This window comes from Anthonomus grandis, chromosome 6, assembly GCF_022605725.1.
Source record: "Anthonomus grandis grandis chromosome 6, icAntGran1.3, whole genome shotgun sequence".
Classification (NCBI taxonomy): domain Eukaryota; kingdom Metazoa; phylum Arthropoda; class Insecta; order Coleoptera; family Curculionidae; genus Anthonomus; species Anthonomus grandis.
Genome location: NC_065551.1, coordinates 7,643,293 through 7,664,937, shown reverse-complemented (window position 1 = coordinate 7,664,937; position 21,645 = coordinate 7,643,293). Strand labels below are relative to the sequence as shown.

The window sequence follows — 21,645 nt, the reverse complement described above, 5'->3', positions numbered from 1 at the left end:
TGCAAAACACAGCATATTAAACATTTTAAGATTACAATTCTATGCGAGTTTTACACATTGTCATGTCTGTAAAACCCGCATTAGAATAAATATTTTAAAAATGCCTGGATTTTCGCGTAATATTTTAAGACATTTTCTCGCCAAACGACGCAGCTCCCACGAAAGTCAGATGTTTACTAATCCCGTCCTCGGGCCGGCCGGGGCGGTGCTCTGTCGCAGGCACTCGTACACGCGCGACGTTGCAAAATTTCGCCTCTATGCGGTTTCCTATAAGTAACGAACGAAAACACGATCTGTAGATATATTTGATAAGGCGTGAGTGTCAAGAGTCTACGTGCTGTGTGCCTTGCGCTGTCTACGGATTCCAGAATTGCTCTTGCTTGAAGTTTCGATAAAATCAAAAGAATTCTGACAGTGGACAAAGGCTAAATGAAGTACTATATTATACTTTTTGGCTTTTTCAATAAGATTACGAAGTGTCCGTAGGTGGTCGATAGTGCTCTTTAGTGGTCGTAAGGGATATCCTTACGGAATCTCGCTTGTTCGACTGGTTGATAGGAGTCCATGTTGTTCGTCAACTGGTTTGGTATTATTTATGTAAGCACTTTATACAGGGTGTCTCGGAAAGTGTGGGAAATCTCTCGGATTCAGGTAGCAGATAAAAAAATAATATGGAACTTTCCAATAAAAAAAATTTCTATAGGTTCTCCCTACGAAGATACGGCCCCTTAAAGACGACGCTGGAAATCGGGTTTTCTTGAATAACTTTTGAAGTACTTGGTATAATTTAATAAAAATCTTACGTGGTCAACACTACTAAGGACTTTTTAAAACGGAGTCTGTAAAACACATTTACCTTGTTTCTTTTTGCAGGGGCGGACTAGGTTGTATGATAAAGACTGAAATTATAAATATGGATAGCTTGAACCTTAAACTAAAGAAAAGGCACTCTTGTTCATTATCTAAATTATTAAAATATTAGTGATTCCTTACTAAAAAAATAATTAAGGAATCACTGTTTTATTTTAATTAAAAAGAACCATGATATGTTCTTTTTTTCAGCGATGCGACAGTTATTCAAACAACAGAGATGTTACATTTTAAGTTGTTGAATCTGAAACAGTACATGTACAACTGTGTTATTTTAAATGGGACACTTGATATATTATTACGTATTTCGATAGAAAATAATATTCTGAGAACAATGATTATGTATTTGCTACTTTTTGTTTTATACAATGAAATTTTTAAACGAACGATCATAGAAAACATCGTTTGTTTAAATTTTAAAATAGGGTGCCATGAATGCGTTCAAAGTTTAAATTTTTAATTGCATTGAAAAATTTGTTCTTGTATTCTCTATGACGTTCGACAAAATATTATGTGTTAAGTCATTTGAAAAAAAATAAGCAGGCGTGTCATTACAAAGTCCCCTGTTATTGACTAAATTTAACCCCGCTGTGCTATTTTTATTGATTAAGTCATTTTTTTTGACTTACATACAAAGAATATTATTTTTCCGTGATTACTTGATTAAAATTTAAAATTTTTAATGCATTCACCCCATTTTAAAATTTAAAAAATTGATTTTTTCTTTGAGTATAAAACAAAAATTAGCAAATGCAGTACCATTATTCTCAGAATATTATTTTCCATCAAAATACGTAATAATATACCAATTGTACCATTTAAAATAAAAAAGTTAGCGTTACTTCCTGTTCAACTGGAAGTGATGGAAAACAATAGAATGTCAAAAGATGCTCTCATAACTATTCTATCGATATACCAAATTTCATTTGTTTATCTTAAAAGGTAAAAAAGTTATTAGGTGTTCCCTTTTTTCTGTATCGTCCAATATATTATATACCATTTTTTTGTACATGAAAAGAAAGAATAAATATTTTTCTAACCAAAAGCACTTTCTTTTGCCATTTTTACAAATATTATGTAAAAACACCAAAACTTTTTTTTAACTTTGCTCTTAGGCATATTTGGATTAAAAACATGTATGAATAACCGTTGCATTGCTGAAAAAAAGAACATATATCATGGTTCTTTTTAATTAAAATAAACCAGTGATTCCTTAATTATTTTTTTTCTCCAAAATTACTTTATCGATAATAAACAATGTGCATTTTCTTTAGTTCAAGCCATCCATATTTATTATTTCAGAGTTTATCATAGAGGGTGCTAAAAATTTAAGTATTATAATGTTCGACCTAGTCCGCCCCTGGTGAAATAAATAAGGTAAATGTGTTTTAAGGACTTAAGTTTTAAGAGGTCCTTAGTAGTGTTGATCACGTAAAATTTTTATTAAATTATACCAAGTACTTCAAAAGTTATTTAAGAAAAACCGATTTCCAGCGGCGCCTTTAAGGGGCCGTATCTTCGTAGGGAGGGTCTGTAGGATTTTTTTTTATTGAAAACTTCCATATTATTTTTTACCTGAATCTGACAGATTTCCCAGGTTTTCCGGGACAGTGTGGTAGGAAGAACCTGTATAAGTGCGATAATAAGCTGATTAGTCGATAATTATCTACTTTTGCGATTAAATATTCCACATTTGGTAAATTGGCGTTCATCTGACCAAAGGACTTTTAATGAAAACTTGGTATCTCGTTATTTTTTTGAATAAACCACTTACAAAATGCCACTCTTCTAATCGCATTGCCATTCTAGAGTCTATGGCAGGACCGTTCACAATGGGGGGTAAAATTTATGATGCTTTCAAATATTATTATTTGCCGTTACATACACCGGTTGTGGCTTCAGTTTGAAGTAAAGACGTATGAGGTGTCCCAACCACGCTTTGCATTACCAAATTTTGTTTATTTTCATCTGGAAGTTTTTCTTTACATTAGCAAGGTGTCTTGCTTGTAAGTTTCAAGGTTGTCTTTTAGCCGCCTAAACATAGCTCTAACATGTTGTGGTCTTTCTGGATATTTATTTAAATAAATTTCTTTAGCTTCCGATTTGTTTCGATGACAGAAAATAAAACACTCCAACATATCGTATTTTTCATATTTTGAAAAATTCACATTGAAACTCACATTTACTTATAAACACTTAGCATTGAAAATAAAATCTACTTGGACAGTTACTTAGGTAGTTAAAACAGACAGCAAACATCATTATGGTGAAATTGAAGAGAAATCAAAACCTAGTACCGTGAAATCTTAATTTTGGCTGCGGCATCATGCAACAATCTGTATAATTAATTCAGACGAACTTTATTGCCTTATCCGGACCATTTATCGTACAATTTGAATAACTTTCGTTGCCTGTATAATTAAAAAATTAAAGTATAATTTCTTTTTAGGTAAACTTGGGTGGTCTTATGTATTGGTGGCATATAACCCTAAATGCGGTATCGTTAGTGAACTTAGTAATGGCCGTGGGTATCTCAGTAGAGTTCTGCTCTCACTTGGTGCACAGTTTTTCAGTTTCTCTGAAACCTACCCGAGTAGAGAGGGCTGCCGATGCGTTAACCAAAATGGGTAGTTCCATATTCTCTGGAATTACACTGACCAAGTTTGGAGGAATTATAGTATTATACTTTGCGAAATCACAGATTTTCAAAGTATTTTACTTCAGGATGTATTTGGGTATTGTGTTGTTCGGAGCTGCACACGGTTTGGTGTTTTTACCTGTATTGCTAAGTTTTATTGGTGAGTTACATTAAATTACTGATAGCTAGAGTAGTAATTGAATTAAATTTATGTAAAAGTAGATAGAGACTATTTATCTAGAAAGTTTAGACCTAAATATCGCTTTTACAAAGTCGAATAGAAATTTGCTAACAAACAGCTAAAAAGTTCATCTAAAGTAAATAAAATAAATCGTTTTCTGTTGCATGTATGGACATCTGACTGGTCAATTTATTTTTTGGTACCGGAAATACCCTTTCATTAAAATTCAGTATAAAATCACGGCAATTGCCTTAGAACGACGATACTTTACCGACTGCAGTACGCGACACAACTCGGGATTAATTTGGGTCGAACTCTAGTAAAGACAGAGGGGAAGTAGGCGAAACCTTATCATTGTCTTTTTAACTTTTTGGATTTAGATTTGTTATTGTTTTGGAAAGTTAATACATTGATTTCCGCACCCAAGACCTAAGTTGACCAGACCCAGATTTAATGAAAAGATTCTATAATAAAGCATGAGATTTTTATATGATTTACAAATAATGATTTATAAAGTATGACTTGGTTATATACAGTATCGGACAATAATAGAGCGACGATACAGTTTTTTTCTTTTATTAAAAAAGCAAAAACGCAAGAAGAATTAAAACTCAATGAAACAAATACACTCATTAATAAACATATATTTATTACATAATATACCAAAATTCTTCTGTATAAACAAGATAATAAAAAGAAAAAGAAAAGTTAAATATTTCTATACGACAAAAATTAAGCGACGCTTACAATAAAAATAAAAGAAAACATTATCAGATTGCGCCCTTAATATTTAGTCCACAAGCCTTTATTTGCGATTACCTGGCGGCACCTTTGAGGCATGGAAGAAATTAAATTATCAATTATATCTTGATCAATATTTTTCCATATATTTTTAATTTCTTCAAAAATGTACTCTTTGTTTTTATAGGTTTTACTTCTAAGTTGCCTATCCACAATTTCCCACAGGTTTTCGATCGGGTTAAGATCGGGCGATTGGGCTGGCCATTTAAGAATGGCTATTTTATTTTCATTAAACCATTTTTTTATACATTCTGCTGTATGTTTTGGATCATTGTCGTGTTGGAAAATAAAACGTAGTGGCATATTCTTTTAAAGATCCTTTTATATATTCTATCCAGTTTCTTTGAAGTTTTTCTCGGTCTACCCGTCTGTTTTCGGTTAACTACTTTTCCTCTAATTCGATAGTTCTGAATGGTCCTCGACACAACAGATTTTGAAACCCTTAGTTCTTGTTTTATTACGTATTGTGGTGTTCCCATCTTATACGATGCAATAATTCTTTCTTAAAGATCAATAGAAAAACTTTTACCACGAGGCATTTTTAAACAAAATATAGATTTGATACCGACCAAAACCGATGTTTATCTACTAATGCTATGAACAATATCGATCAAGTCGCTTTATTTTTGTCCATGAAAAAATGCATAAAAACATACAACAATTTACTAATCTCTTGCTATTCATCACAAGAGGCAAAGAATGTTTAAATACGATTAACAAAGGTATGTACTGATACTACAAAATTGTTCCTAATTACGAGGTACAGTCACAAAGTTTTTTAGGAATATTATAGCGTCGCTTAATTTTTGTCCGATACTGTACGTTTATAACTAATAATTTATTAAAAACAAATAATTTTGAGGCAGGCATAATAAAACAAGCATAATTTAATTCAAATCAAAATATAGAAAAATCTTTTCACATAATCCCAGTATCGTTTTATAAAAAATATTACTAAATCTTATGTTTCAATTTACAAAACTCACTAAATAGTATAGTAAATCTGTAAGAAAAAATATACCGTTTTGACGGGGTTAAGTTAAAAAAACTCTAAAAGTTTTTTAGATTCTATTTATATCGGAAATGTTAGGTTTTTGGCAGAACATTTTTAAACATTTGGAGTAAGAAAGAATTTGATTTTAACATGCCAAATCTAATGGTCATAATACTCATCGCAGGGGCTTGCGGTAAAAAATATTATCTTGAAAGTATAAATCTTTAAAGTAGAAGACAATCTAAAACTTTTTTGTTCGACAATTTTTTCTGTATCTCTGAAAAGTGGTGGAGTATTTAAAGATTTAAAAAAAAAACACTTATATTCAGGGTGTTGCGGGAGGAAAGGGAATTATTTTGGGAACATATTCAGAAAGGCAAAATAAGATAAATTAACCCATATGTTTTAATCCGTTTGTTAACCGTTTCTGGAATAATCTGCTCTGAAGTTTTTTTTTGTAAATTTTTGGAATAATTACGTTCTCTGTATTTCTAAATGACAAATATGGTTATCAGTTTGATTGATTCTGAGCGTTTCAATTTGAAAATGGCAAAGTTTCCATTACGTAATGCCTGACACATTCACCCATAGGGAGTATGCTGACATGATATTCGTGTATGGTTTCTGTAATGGTAGCGCATTACGTGCTGTTGATGAATACCGACGTCGTTTTCCAAATCGAAGAATTCCTAATCGAAAAGTTTTTCAGATAGTTTTTGCAAAAGGAAACAGGAATGTTTCCAAGCGTAAGAATTCATTCTGAACGAGTGGCGGGACTAAATGTGGAAAATGAAGAAAATGTTCTGGATATCGCTGAAGAGAACCCGGGTGTTAGTACGAGGCGGATGCTAATCGAAGTTCTTTTGTAACTTCGATTAGCATCACTTGTGGACGTTTGAAAGTTGCTTATAAAAAACAGTTTTAAGCCTTTCCATATTCAACCAATTCAACATCTTCAAGGGGGTGATTATGGCTTAAGAGTTCAATTTTGCGAATGGATCCAACAAAATCAAGGCCTACATAAATACATTTTATTTAGCGATGAAGCTCATTTTACCTGCAATGGAATTAATAACCGACACAATGAACATCGGTGGTCAGATGAAAATTCTCATTCCACGTTTGAACGAAACTTTCAACATCGATTCAGTGTTAACATGTAGTGTGGAATGCTGAACGACCAGTTGTTTAGTTCCGTTTGTATTAGATGAGCGTCTTACTGGAGAAGCATATTTACGCTTTTTGGAAGACCATTTAATACACATGTTGGATAATGTTTCGCTAATTGTTCGATACCGAATGTATTTTCAACACGATGGAGCCCTACCTCATTTTAGTCGCCGAGTGCGTAATTTCTTAGATAATCGGTTTCCTGATCGTTGGATTGGCAGAGGACCTCAAGTTTGGCCACCGAGGTCACCAGACTTAATTCCACTGGATTATTGTCTGTGGGGATGAATAAAAGCTCTAGTGTACGAAACACCAGTAAAAACCGTAAAGGACTCCACAATCAAATTTTTAATGCTTCAAATATTATTAAAAACAATCCCCAAGCAATTAAACGTGCAACACGAGCACTTAACAAACGTGCTGCAGCTTGCCTTGAAGTTGGTGGGGGTATTTTCGAAAACATTTTAAAAATTTTGTTTTTTTACTAGTATTTGCTTGTATTGTTTTTAAAATCTTACAAAAGAAACGGTTGAGAATCGGATTAAATTATATGGGTTAATTTATCTTATTTTGACCTTCTGAACATGTTCCCAAGATATTTCCTTTTCCTCCCGAAACATGTATTTATCTTAGAAATGGCTTAGTCGACTTTAACACAATCGTGTTCTTTAAAGAGAACAATTTTTGGGCTTTCACTGTTTTAGTATTCGAAGTTTTGCTAGTTTCACATGTCGCCGCCAGAGAGCTGTTTAACATTCGAATGTTTAAATTAGTTTTTCTCGAAATTTCTTTTATAATAATTTGTGGCCTTCAAAAGGACCGATTTAAAAGAAAGGTTTTGTAATGCCTCCATACATGTTCAAAATGTTGACCATTACGCACTATACATTCTTGAACCCTCTCATGGGTAGACAGAACTGCAGCTTCAATTTCGGCTCTGGGTATATTCCTAATTGACTTGCGAATCCGGTTTTTCGTATCTTTTCTGCTCGTAGGTTGACCCTGAGATACGATGTCCTTTATTCGACCCTATAAATAAAAATCAAGACAAGTTTAATCTGGTGATCGTGAAGGCCATGGAAAGAGACTTCCTCTTCCAATCCATCGCTGTTAAAAAACTGCATTAAATGAGCTCTCGCACAGCAATGGCAAAATATGTGGAGCGCATCTTCCAGCAACAATGGAATCTAATTTGCCTCCCAGTATACCACACCACACATTTAAGCTCCCAACAATCTTGGTGCTGGACTGCACGTGACCAATTCGAATTTTCTGCAGACCATGCCGTTGGATATTGTGCAGATTGACTCTACTGTCGCTATTAAAGGTGGCTAAAGCAGTCTAAAGAATGTTGAATAAAAATTCTCTATTTTCCCGAATCATACGCAACATCCAACCTTCGATCGAAGTCTTCTTCTTTTAAGGCCTGATGCAAAACGACATGATATGGGTGTATTCTAAAATTAATTAAATTTACTAGTAAAAATTAGAATAAATATTAGATAAATTCAAATAAGTCAGCATTGTGACAGTCATTTAAACATACTTATGGTCGTTCCAAATATTTTGAACCGTTGTTCGCGATGTGCCAAGCGCAAGGGATAATGCTCTTATGCTAACATGAGGATTTCCTTGAATATATACGTGGTTAATATTTTCTTGGGTTCTTCTTTCGTTGCCGTTGAAATGTATGTCGAAAACTACCATTGGCTTCATTCATTCACTGTAGACATTCAAAATAAACCGCCAGCAAATTCACAGCTTCATCGTTCGTAAAACGCATTATTACGACAAAATTATACAAAAAGTAAGCGAAACTATTGACAATTTGAGGTATATTTATGTTTTGATAATTTTTTTTTTTGTTTCCATAGTTTCCTTCCATGTTCTGCTAATAATTGCCAAAAAAAAATTAAGTATAGGATTTTCATATAAAATTTTCTTTGGCCTAAATTTTAGGTTTAAGATACAGGGTGTTTTTTTACGGAAACCTTTAAATACCTCCCCACACCTTTATTTTCAGAGATTCAGCAAAAACTATACAAAAATTATTATATAAACAAAAAAGTTTCAGATTGTCCTCTACTTTAAAGATTAAGTTTTTTTTTGTTAGGTTAATACATCAAAATTGACAAGAACTTAATTTTTTTAGATTCAATATCGCAGTTACGCACCTTAGCGGTCATTTTAGAAACTTAAAAAAATATTTTCCTTATAAACTTAAAAAATATAAAGTTTTTCTCTGGGTAGTTTTAGTAATAATATTTTCGAGCGGCTCTGCGGTGACTACGTTCCGAGATACAGTACCTCGCATTCTTAGTTGGCCACCCTGTACACGCTATAACTGATGAACGGTTTCTCGGCCAAGAAAAGTGTTTAGATAAATTTTGTAGGTTTTTTGAGACGGATAACTTTCTCATTGACACTTTTGCGATAAAAAAATGTCTAGCTCAAAAAGCCAAAAAACTTTTTTGAGTACTTGTTTGGTGCCATCTGCTCTTTGTACCTTTTATCGCAGCAAGTCGACTCAATGAGAAAAGTTATAGAACGTAGAAACGATGATTCCAATAATTTTTGTCCTTACAAATTTTTGCAAAAATACCACTATTCCTGAGATAAATGAAATCCAAAAAACTTTTGAGTTTTTTCAGAAAGACATTACGCTTCGACATCGCATTTTTCAAGTTAGGCTTTGCAAGAATGCTTTAACGCATTGGAAATTATTAAAATCTTACTTAAAACATATTTTTTACGATTACAAAAATTATAAATGTTTATTAATGATACAATTTTTAAGATGATCTCTTTATTATTGTTTTCCTTCTTATTTTAATCCTCTTAATATTCGCATTAAAAGCAGTAGGATTAGTCACTTCTCATATGAGTATACTAAATGCAAAACTCGATATTTGCAACTAAAGCCATTTTTCGGAAAGCGCAAAATCTGTGAAAAATGTATTTTTAATGTTATCTAGTTGGCAAAATGTTTACTAGATAAGCTAATTTCAGTCTTTTCAATTTGTGTTTATTTTTTTTTTTAAAGTTTATTGGAAAAAGAACAAAACATATTTTAAATCATTTTTAAGAAAAAAATTAACACTTTATATTCATTAAAAAAAAGTGCAAAAATGCGCCCAATAATTTCCAAAAGTCCCTAAACATGTTAGATCCTAAGTCATTTTTGTCTTTCATATTTGTCAACGACCACATATTTATCATTTTCATTATCTTAATTTTATTAGCTCCTTCAGCTCCTCTTTGTTGCTAATTCTAATTTTGTAATTATGATGCATTTTGAAGATTCTTTTAAAATTCCAATGCTAGATTGCTAGCCTAGACCACTCTAAAATGATTCTTCTCTTTTTATACAAGGCACTGCAGTAGGAATTGTTTAGGCTTAAAACGAGACAAGAATTTTCTTCTCTGTACAATTGACTCTTAAACACGCTCAAATCAGATTTATGAACACTTCTTTTAATAGAGTGTTACTGCCCTCTCGTGTAAACACGAAGCGTTTACTTTTATTAAAATGCCATTGGGGGACTTTTTTAATACTTGGAAAACTACAATTTTTCCAATCAAGAAGTGTCCAGTCTAAAAATCTAAAAGCCTAAAAACCGTGGAATGATTTTGAATAATCTGTTGATATTCATAGTGATTGTTTATCACACTTTTTTTTTTAATTTCAATTAACTTTAAATCAACTCGCTCTGCCCGCATCCCCATAACTGTACAAAATAGAAATTTTGTCTCCTACATCCCTTGGCAAAAAGTAAAATTTTGTTTGTAGTTTGTTTCCCTAAAATCGAACATGTATTCAGCATGTATAGCTGAAGCAATAGCATTGCAATTTCTACAATATTCAGTTTCTAGCCGAACCTAGGATAATACTGTATTTTCAGAAAGTTTTATTGTATTTATTGTGTTTTATTGAGTTGCCACAAACCATAGTCAATAGTAAAATTATAAAAATTTATATGTTGCAAAATATATGCACTTTGATCTGGCAATTTATACAATGTCAAATTTTATTTGGCAATTAAAAGAAAAAAGCTTGTATATCTGCTGTGTCCAATTTTAGTCTTTCATATAATGCTTTACTTTTCAATTTATGGGCACGTTGTTCGCAAATTACTTCATGAGCTTTGTCATTAGTGTTTGCTTTCAACTTCGCCTCAAACCGAATAAAAGGGTAATTAAGTAAAAAAGCTTATATTATAATTTTTTTTAATATTTTGATTAATTTTTGAAAATTTAATTTGAATGGCAAAACACACGAGTTGTTCTATTTTTTTGATAGTGACTTATTTTGCTTTCCAAAATTTTAATGAATTGCTTCATTAATTCCGTGAAATGGACATTTTTATTTTTAACCCCATCCCCTCCACTAAAAAGAATTATTCCGAGAAAATCGTTTTTACAAACTCGGAATGTTTCCTTATTGTTGGGAATCAAATCTTTTATGGAAAGTCTATGTTGATTTCTTTTTTGACGGTTTTCTGGGATCTTTTATATATCAGTGTGGTCTGTCAAAATGTGAAATAAAATCTCTTTTGCATTTTTTGTCAACTACCGAATTTTGCATTTAGTATACATATATTAGATGGATATCTACCAATTAGAATTTTTTCATTTTATAGCAATCATTTATATATACAAATTTTATATTAATGCCTTTAGTCTCTAAATTTTTATTATTTTAAGTACCTTTGTTTTGGTTCCCTTCACCGATAACCTATTTTGCGATTTCTTTTATCATTAAGGGTGCCGCTGGTGGAACCTTGCAGCGGCACCTTTGACAAATAAACCGCAAAACAGAATATTGATGGTTGGTAAACGTTTTTGCTACTACTTGATTGATTACTATGATTCACATCTATTGTACTTAAAAGTGTTGAAATTAATATGGTTTAATCTTAAGATTTGTTTTTAATCTTTTCAATGCCTAAGTTAAAATGGAACAAAATATCTTTAAATGAACTTTTTTTACACCTATCAGATCACGTTTTCATATAATATTTGTCATCTTAAGTTTTTACCATTACATATGATTTACATATATCTCTTACATATAGTCTTTATTAAATACTGCTTAGACGTAGAAAGGCAAAATAATTTTACTCTGCGTACTTATTTTTTTTTTTCAATAAATAAAACGGTGCTTATCTCATTGCAATCTCTGTTAAAAGCCTTGTTTTAAGAAAATGAGCTATGTAAAAAGTACATAACCACACTTAAAACTAATAGAAACAAATATCTCTTTATTGCAGTTGCATGCAAAATTGTCCGGCCAAAGATAATTTTGTGAACGGTTTATGTATAAAAGGTAAAGAAACATAGTTATGTCATCGTATAGCATTTTCATATAATCAAAATATGTAACAATTGATTAATATTTATAATTAAAATAATAATGTTCATTTATTCAAATCGTCGTGAAACGCTTTGTTTTGTTTACGTTATGGGCCACGGATGTATACCATTATCTTGCCATGATGCCGCAAAAGCACGTTCTTAGACACACGTAAAGTGATAATTAAGTTACACACCACATGAAAAGTTTCTCGTGAAATAGATAGTACTTTAGAAATAGCCAAATCTAATGGTAACGAATACTGTAATAGATAAACCGTATCTCGGGAGACCTAGAAAATCAAATATTTATCTCGATAAAGTAATTAAAAGAAACGCTGTCGGAGGCTTGAAAAAGAATATTGCAGCAATAAAACGTGAGTTAGTCAAAGAAAATTTGATTGACATTACTCAAAGTACTGTTTCAGGCACACTGGTGGAATTCGGACTGTTTAATGATGAGTTAAAAAAGAGCACTCTGCTAAAAAAGGGAAGAAGTCTAGATTATACATCGAAAAAACAGCAGAACTGTACTGTTGAAGATGGGAGTAAAGTGATTTTTTAGGCGGAATAAAAATGAATTACTTTGGAAATTTGCAAAAAACTGTGGACATGACTAGATATAATTCTCGATATCAGATCTTCGAAAGTTTCAAATTTAAAGGCACTATGACATCGACTATTTATAGAAATATTTTATCCTTAAAAATGCTACCTTATGTTCGCCAAAATATGCGGCCTAGATAAAGCATTGGGCAAGCTAATGATGTAAAGCATTGATCCTTTAAGAGTGTTTCAGCAAAAAAATCCTCATCTTAGAGTGAACAAGGGCTAAAACTAGGAACTGCAATAGATATAGAGCTGCCTTATGGAGACAATTTTAAGAAGAATAGGTCAAAAATCTCCCAAGATAAAGTTGTCAAACTTCGCCATATTAGCTGCAGAGGGTACGGCTATATTATAATATAAGAATTGATCAAAATGTTACGTTTAAAGTTTATTCTACAATTACTGTGTTTTTTCTTTATACATGTTAAAAAAAATCAGGGGGTGATAGTACTCCCTGAGTTAAGATTAAAAAAAAAAATCCTCTGTCATAAATTCTGGCCCCAAATCAAATGAAAAATTATTTGGAAAATTGTAAAGGTAACTAGTTTTTGCAAAAGTAGGGGGTTGTTTCGTGAATAACTTTTTTAAAGTATTTTTTCTGGCAACCTGGTTGTTAATTTTTTGAAAACTACGTATTTTTTCCTACAAAAAAGGTTCTCTTGTTGCGCATCGCCCAGAGCGATGGTTTTTGAGAAAATTGAAAGCAGAGTTTGCTCTCATGGGTTGTTCACTGGTTAATCAACATAAATTTATGAAAGTTACGGCGTTTCAAAAGTAACGAAGTAGTTATTGAATAATTAATTAAAAAATCAAATCATTCATGATTTTTAACACATCTTGTTGCTTTAAAAAACGAAATAAACCAATTATCAAAACTTCCTTTTAAAATAATGTATTTCTTAATCCGTTCATCGTAAATGTTCAAAGTGACCACCATTCATTTCAATGCAGACATCTGCTCTTCTTCTCCACGATGTGCGTCCCTGTGGAATATCCCTGGTGTGGTACGAATTTGATTGGAACATTTAATAATGCGTTGCCTTACTTGGTCTTCAGTATTAATCGGCATTGAGTAAACCAAAGTTTTTTAAGTAGCCCCAGAAGTGAAAATTAAGTGGATTAAGATCTGGTGATCTTGCTGACCAAGCCTGTGGACCACCACGTCCTATCCAAAGCCTCTTAAAAACTTGGTTCAAATAATTCCTCACCGCTAGCAGAAAATGAGCTTATACACCATAAAATACATAAACTGCCTCTATGCTTCCTCCAAGTGCTGGTAGGCTGGTAGGTCAACTTTGACTCCCGCGCTGCAATTCTCCTTACATATATCACGTGATCTTTTATATGTGTTAAAATGCGCTTTTCAATAGCTGTACGTACCGTCAAATTACGAGACGTCAAGAATTCTCGCAAATAACTGTTGAGCAGGTGCCCTGCGATTTGGATATTTTTGGACATAAAAGCGTCTAGCCCAAAGACCGTTTCCGTTCGATCTTCTATAAATAAAATGCATATCTCTCAGTTCACGCAAATATGTATTTCATAATTTGTCAAGTTTTACATTTACGCACACTTCAACAACAATAAACTGTCAAAAATACTTTGAACCAGAATATATTTTTTTCGTACATGCAAAATAAATAAAGTGATAAAAGCGCATATCTTCAATGAATCAAATAAGTATGCATATAACAAGGAATTTTGGTATATGGTTTATTTCATTTTTTTAAAGCTATAAGATGTTTTCAAAAATCATGAAATTGCGATTTGTCCAATAAATATTCAATAACTAACTACTTGATTACTTTTAAAACACCATAACTTTCATAGGTTTACGTTGATTAATCCATCAGAGCAAACTCTTTTTATCTTTAGTTTTCTCGAAAACCATCACCCTGGGCGATATGCAAGTGCAACTAGATTACCTTTATTGTAGGAAAAAGTATGTAGTTTAAAAAAAAGAACTCACGTTGCGAAAAAATAAATCTCAAAAAAGGTATTCACAAAACAACCTCCTCCCTTTGCAAAATCGGAAAACCCGTTCTAAATAAATTTTCTAAATAATTTTTCAGTATCACTAGAGATTTTTTTCGAAATTTTATCTTTTAAGCCTACAATTTAAAAAAAAACAAAAATTATTTACATTGGTTCCCCTAACGCCCTTAATATTAATATGCATTTTTAAAAGTACTATCACCCTCCGAATTTTTTTACACCATGTCAATGACAGCATGGATGTAGTTCCATACTCGACCAGAAACTTGTAATAAATAGGGATCAAAAATATCCATTATTCCCAGACATTTCTGGTCTTTATTAAGTGGTAAATTTATTAAGGTTGGTTTGTTTTGAACTGAAAGCACTGTATAATAAAAATGATATGATGACATACTTATGTTTCTTCATCGCATCAGTTATATACACCGATTAATCACCAAATGATCTTGACCGGACACTTCTGCATGCGACTGTATGTGCAGTATTTATAATTAAAATACGGATTTAAAAGAAATTTTCCATACTGTAAACTTTTTTGTGTGACATTTTTGGTTTTGGCTGTGTGTTATTTTTGCTTTTGTATCAAAACCAAACTATGAATTTTCTTTTTTTGTTATTAAGAAGGTAATCTTTAAATGTTATTTTGTAAACGCAGGGAGTCCGATGAACAAAGAGAAACTGGCCAGGCACAGGAATATAAACGGAAACCATTTCCAGGAAACGCATTTCGGCAGAGTAAGGATCTTTTGTCTTTTCCCTTTTATACAGGGTGGTTGGAGATAATATAGGTCAAATTATTGTCATTGACATACAATAGATTAAATGTTGATTTGGCTCATTTATAGATAAAAGTTGTTTTTTCTTTTAATTTGAAGCAAACATATAATTTTAATTTATGATTTGTTTTTTTTTTGAGTTACTTATAATAATAATTATAGTCATTGAGCAACATTTGACCTGCATTATTTTCAGATTTTCCATGTTCATTTACCCATTTATATTTACAATACTGTTTCCTTTGTTGCACAGTAGTTTCTTTCCTGCTTTTTCTCACTTGTAGAGTAGTAGCGTTGATTAAATAGTGGTGCATTGCGTTTTTCTTTTTCGGGTCTGTGTTTGTAGATAAAATGCGTAATTTTCGGTGAGGTTTATAATTAGATATTTTTACAAAGGTTTTGTTTGTTTGATTCAGGGTACAATGAATACAAGATATAATATTCTGAGCACTTAATTTGAGTAGGTTTTGGACATTACGTCACCATGAGAGTGATTTTGAATTACAACTGTTAGAATATATACAGTTTGGCTCTTAATTGTCCTTCCCCCCTCTTATCTTTTCACTTGACAAATTTGCGGCGGAGCGCCATTTGTCAAGTTTTGCAAAATGAGCTAGAGACCAAACAGAGTATTTAGGTTGCTAATGATGTGTGCCAAATTTCAAATTTTTATATAAACGCATTCAAAAATAAGAGGGGGGGGGGGAGGAAAATTAAAAGTCGCACTGTATATATATTCTTTATTTTGCTATTCTTTATTTTAATAAAAAATCTAATTTTATATTACTGTTTTGGATTATTGAAAGATCTTATATCTAATTATAATATAACAGATTATAATGAGATTTAATATATTAAAATATCATCTATTATTTTAAGATACGCCGTTTTTAGTTTTATTCTGTAATGAGTCTTTTTTAACAAGATAATAGATACGGCGTATTTTTCAAGAAAATTAATGTTTCAAGTTTTAATGTTTTTGCTGGATTTACGTAGAAATACGAAAAATTTTAGATCATCAAACAGTCATATGACATTTCAGATATAGAGACCATCTTAGGGCTATATAATATAGAGCATCTGCGTTTGGTAAAGTTTGCCCCGCAGATGTTATTAAAATAATTTATACTGTTACGATAACATTACCGAAAGTAACACACCAGTTTCTTAAATGATTATTTTTCGTGTTTTATTGTACGTTATAATATTTAAAACGAAAATGATCTCACAGAGATCAAAATGTAGACTGAATATAGGTTTGATCATCAAAGAGCCTTTTTTTCGACCTAATTACAACAAGACGCATAATTTAATACGAATTTATTTTTCTATTTAATTTAATTTTCATTATAATAAGGGAAATGGTACATTCATTACAAGTGGCGGTGTTAGTATCGCAACGTGGATTTTTTGATTTATGGGAGGCTGCTCTCTTTGCTTTCATTGTTTATGAGTATCTGACTTGACATTTGTCTGCTTTGGGTGTAGAGGAAGAATCTTTCACTTGTCAGGAAAGGTATCGATTTTTATTTTCGACGTTGCCACTGACTTTGTTTCCCGTGAGTGGTTACGAGCACACGTAAATTTTACGCCCACCCAAAGAAAGAAAATTAGTAAAAATGTTTCATTAAGTAAAAATGGATGAAATTTATGCTGAAGTTTTAATAATTTTGGTCGAAGTAAGAGCTGTGTTGTGGGACAAAACTCGGTTTGTTGCTGTAACACATCTTTATATGTAACATATTTTATTTTGATTCAATCATTCATTCATTACCCATAAGTTATAATTGAACTTAAAAAAAAATCATTAATTATATTTTATGAATTTTTCCTCTAACGAACAGTAATTTAGTTTTTATACTGTATAAATTGTAAATAGGCTTATGTAAATAAAATAGGTTATTGTTGGGAACTGTTGCCTCTTCTTGCCATGGCATAGTCCAAAATTGTCTTTACAGGAATTTAAATACTCAAGTTTAGAAGTTTTCTAAGTTTTCGCAAAACTAAGTGGCGACTTTTTTTTTTTTTTTATTATACAGACTGTGACTTATATTAAATCTTATCCTACGAGCGCCCAGCCTCCAATAATTCTGAACTACCGTTTGCAATACTTCATCATTAAGTAAATCGCATTAAAACTAAATCCTCTGAAAATTATGTAGATGAATTTAGGCTCAATCGCCTGCATTTTTTTGCTCTTTGCAATATCTCGTAAATTAATTAAAATACTTTTACAAAATGTGAAACTTCTTGAAGCAGCTTCAGGCTTTTTAATTGACAATTGCAAATAGCAACGATAATGATTTTATGTAATTGGATTGAAAAAATTCACAGCCAAATTACTTTGGGAATTAAAATGTATCTTACTTTTATGCGAGCACTTCATTTAAAAAAATAATAATTATTTACTTTAAGTACTCAAAAAATACCATTTGAAACTGTGCATGTTGCCAGATTTGTACAAAAGCAATAACACTTTCATTACCAATATATTTAAATAAAACTTTTAGATACTAGATTTTAAATGATTCTGTTTTGCTATTCTTCTATTTTGCTACTAACTGCTTTATAAATTTAATTGCAACTTACATATCCAATTAAGTGTTAACAAAACAATTCGTATTCTTCAGGCTTGATGACGCGTAAGGGGGAGAGAATTAAAACGCAGGGGCAGCGCACCCTGTGCACTCTGGAGGGACCAAGCGAACCAACTGTCACTTCGCCCCTCCTACAGCCGTTATCTACGTCCGCTCAACGGAAGGGTTACCACACTCTGAGGCAAGTCGATGCCGACGACTCTAGCGACTGAAATTTTGATTTATTCTTGTTTCACTAAAATATTACAATTAAAGTTTATAAGATGGTTTTGGATCTAATGTAATTTGTAAACTATTCGCCCTTCATTCAAGCCTTCATAAATTCTGAAGTCAGTGTCCTTGACTTGCCTCGAGAAAATCATGTGATATTTAAACAAATAATATACTGTAATATAAGAGTGAAAATTAGGCGGTGACTAAACCATCATATTCTTCTTTTTCTCTCCAGGAAGTGAGTGCAAATGGGAATTTTTAGAGTAAGCGTCACGTTTGTAGCTTAAGTTAATTTTGGTGCTTAAAATATTGTTCACTATGTTCTATTAAGCGATAAAAGATCTTATTTTTTTATGTTACTCTCAAAAGTAAATAATGTTTTTTTTGCATTTAAGACCGAAAAGATTTATTACTAATAACAATACTTGCGAAGAAATATTTTGTATTGCTTGAAGGTGGCTAGGAGGTAGAGCTTAAGTAGTTAATGCGCACAATGGTATTTTTTTCTGTTTTTAACAGGGTGTTTGTATAACTATCATAACAATTTTTAAATGGTATTATTTTTGGATTTCGATGTAGCGTCCACATTCCACAGAGAGAATTTGTATATTTATATCTATTTTTTGTATAATATTTAGTTCTTTATTAACTATAATTTTAATAAAATAAGGAATATGAAATTCTGTACAGATCTTCTGAAATGTATGTAGGTAATACATTTGTGTATTTTGTAATAAGATTTTCTTTATTGCGTAATTATTCTTTTAAACAGGAAATAATTATTCAAAAATTAGTTAATAAAAGCTTGAGCAAAAACAAGGAGACTCGATATAAGGAGACTGATCTCCGCGCTTTTCAAATGAGGTGACGCGTACGCAGAATTGAACGATAACTGGATTCGCAGAGTAGTCACCTCGGCGCTGTTGGTCAGAAGTGAACCTCGCTCTGATTGGTTACTCTGCACGTTACTCGCGCCAATTTGACGTTTTTAAAAATAGAATTATTGATAAACAATTTTTTTAAATTCATTTACAATGGGGATAAGGCGATATAAGATAACGTTGGCGGTTGCACGACCGGCTCCCGTTAAAAATAGAAAAAAAGGGAATATTAGAAAAATCTTTGTTTATCTTAATTTGTTCAAATAGAAAACAAAAACATGAAAATATCAGTTTTTATTTCAATGAGTGTTCAAAATGTTGCCCGTTAGGGTTTGCCAAATCTACAATTCGTTTATAATTTAAAAAGGAAACTACCAACATAAACAGTAATTCCGAAGATTAGACGTGGAAAAAACTAAATAACAACTTGAATTTTTTTCCGCATTCTTTTCATCAACAGAGATATCCTGGGCGAACTGTATTTATTGTTATACCTGCTTAGTTATTTATAGTTGCTAAGGAAAATAATAAATTTATTTTGCCGTCAGTTACATTTGTGACAGTCTTGGAATAGTGAAAATTTATTTGTTGAATTGAAGATTTTACTTCCAAAATTGTTTACACACTAGCCGAAAGAGTGGAAATTATTCTAATTTATGGTGCCCAAAATCAATGTGCTCGGCAAACTGCCGTCACGTTTAACGCCAGACATCCGGAGAAGATAACTTCGCATAGGTATGTTTTGGACCTTGTTACGAAGTTTACTGAAACTGGATCTATTGCAAATAAAAAACGTGATCATCGACGAATTTTGGATGAAGACGCTCAAGTTGAAGTTTTGGGTCATTTTGGAATAAATCCTAATACTTCATTACGCAAAATTGTTGTTGCCACTGGTATTTTATTAGGCTGTGTTCACACAGTTACCAAAATTCATAAATTTAATCCATTCAAAATGAAAATATTACAAGAGTTAACCGAAGACGATTTCGATAGGCGAGTTGAGTTTTGTGAAAAAAATGACTGAAGCGATTAATGATAATACTATTCATGTAAAGAATATCTGCTTCAGCGATGAATGCACATTTTATCTAAATGGATTTGTTAATAAGCATAACTGTAGATATTGGAGCTCAAAAAATTAATGTATGGGCAGGCATTTTAGAAAATAAAGTGATTGGGCCATTATTTATTAACGGAAATTTAAATGGAGACATTTATTTGGATATGTTGGAAAATACCATCAATCCGCTTACATAACGCCGTTAGACTTTTTTCTATGGGGTCATTTAAAATCTATTGTGTTTACTCCCCAACCTGAAAGTTTGGATGAGTTTCGTCAACGCATTAACAGCTGCCATGATATCCCACAACATGTTTTTGAAAGTGTCCGTCAGGAATTTGAACATCGCATATATCATTGTTTGGCCAAAAACGGACAACATTTTCAACACTTATTGAAATAAAAACTGATATTTTCATGTTTTTGTTATCTATCTGAACAAATTAAGATAAACAAAAATTTTTCTAATTTTCTCGAAAACGAATCGACCGATTGAAAAAAATCGGTCACAAAATGTCAAAATAAAAGACTTCGAAAGACCTTTTAAACAAGCTATTACTCGATACCCCTTGCCATTTAAAATTTTTAAGAGGGTGACCCTGGTGGGCAGAGGGTGAAAGGGGGTGAAGTAATTTTAGGTTAGAAAGTTGTCTCCCTTGACAAACCTTTTGACGTATTTCGGCGTTTTTTTTTAAACAGTGGTTTTCAATAAATCCGTGGTGGGAAGTTTTCAAATGAACACCCTGTATATAAATATTAAAACCCATTAGACTACAGTTGTATATTAATGATTTCAAATGTTCCCATAAAAAGCAAGGGGATTAATGTCGGGTGATCTAGGCGGTTATAGCTGTGGTCCTCCTCTTCCAATCTACCGATTTGGATAATTATCATCTAGGAACTCTCGCGCAACGACACTGAAGTGTGGCGGAACACCGTCATGCATGTATCACCTGCGACGTCGCTCTCTAGGAATTTCCTCAATTAAACCAGATAGCTCAAATTCGGAGAATTGTCGGTACCCTCCGCCGCTAAGTCTGGGGGGGAAGGAAGTGGAGGCTAATCAAGTGATCACTAATAATTCCAATTCAAATATCTATCGAAAAATCATTGAGCGTATTATTTTTAATTACGATCTTTCAAAATCTGCCATACAGTTTCATGATTTCAATTTAGTTGGTGCACAATTTTTCGTGTACTTGTAGAGTCCTCTTCGATTAAGGACAGCTTCTTTTTGGATGGTTTTTACACTTGCGAGTCTTGCTACAATATGTGATGTTTGTAAAGTGATGATATATTCATTATGATGATCAAATATTCATTATTACCAAATAATTTAGCTCACTATTCGCTGGTATTTCAACCCAATTTCTTTAGCACTTTTAATCTAGAATCACAAAGGGCGTTCCTGCTCTCATACTTTGGGAGTTATTAGTGGTTTATTAGAAAAGTTTAATTTCACGGATGTGTATCCCTCTGTTCCGTTTTTGAGAACCGCCAAA

General features: G+C 32.1%; 1 protein-coding gene across 5 annotated transcripts in view; it reads left to right on the top strand.

Moving 5' to 3' along the window:
• Positions 1 to 18,936, top strand: part of LOC126737741 (NPC intracellular cholesterol transporter 1) — a 107,199-nt gene extending 88,263 nt beyond the window's left edge. For 4 of the 5 annotated variants that reach the window (XM_050442758.1, XM_050442755.1, XM_050442757.1 and 1 more), the window contains 2 exons: positions 3,320 to 3,668; positions 18,020 to 18,936. In XM_050442758.1, the coding sequence (XP_050298715.1) occupies positions 3,320 to 3,668; positions 18,020 to 18,198 (528 nt within the window). In that variant the 3' untranslated portion in view covers positions 18,199 to 18,936. Of the gene's footprint in view, positions 1 to 3,319; positions 3,669 to 15,268; positions 15,349 to 18,019 lie in introns of all 5 variants that reach the window. The other variant, XM_050442756.1, reaches the window with a different exon arrangement.
• The last annotated feature ends 2,709 nt before the right edge of the window (positions 18,937 to 21,645 follow it).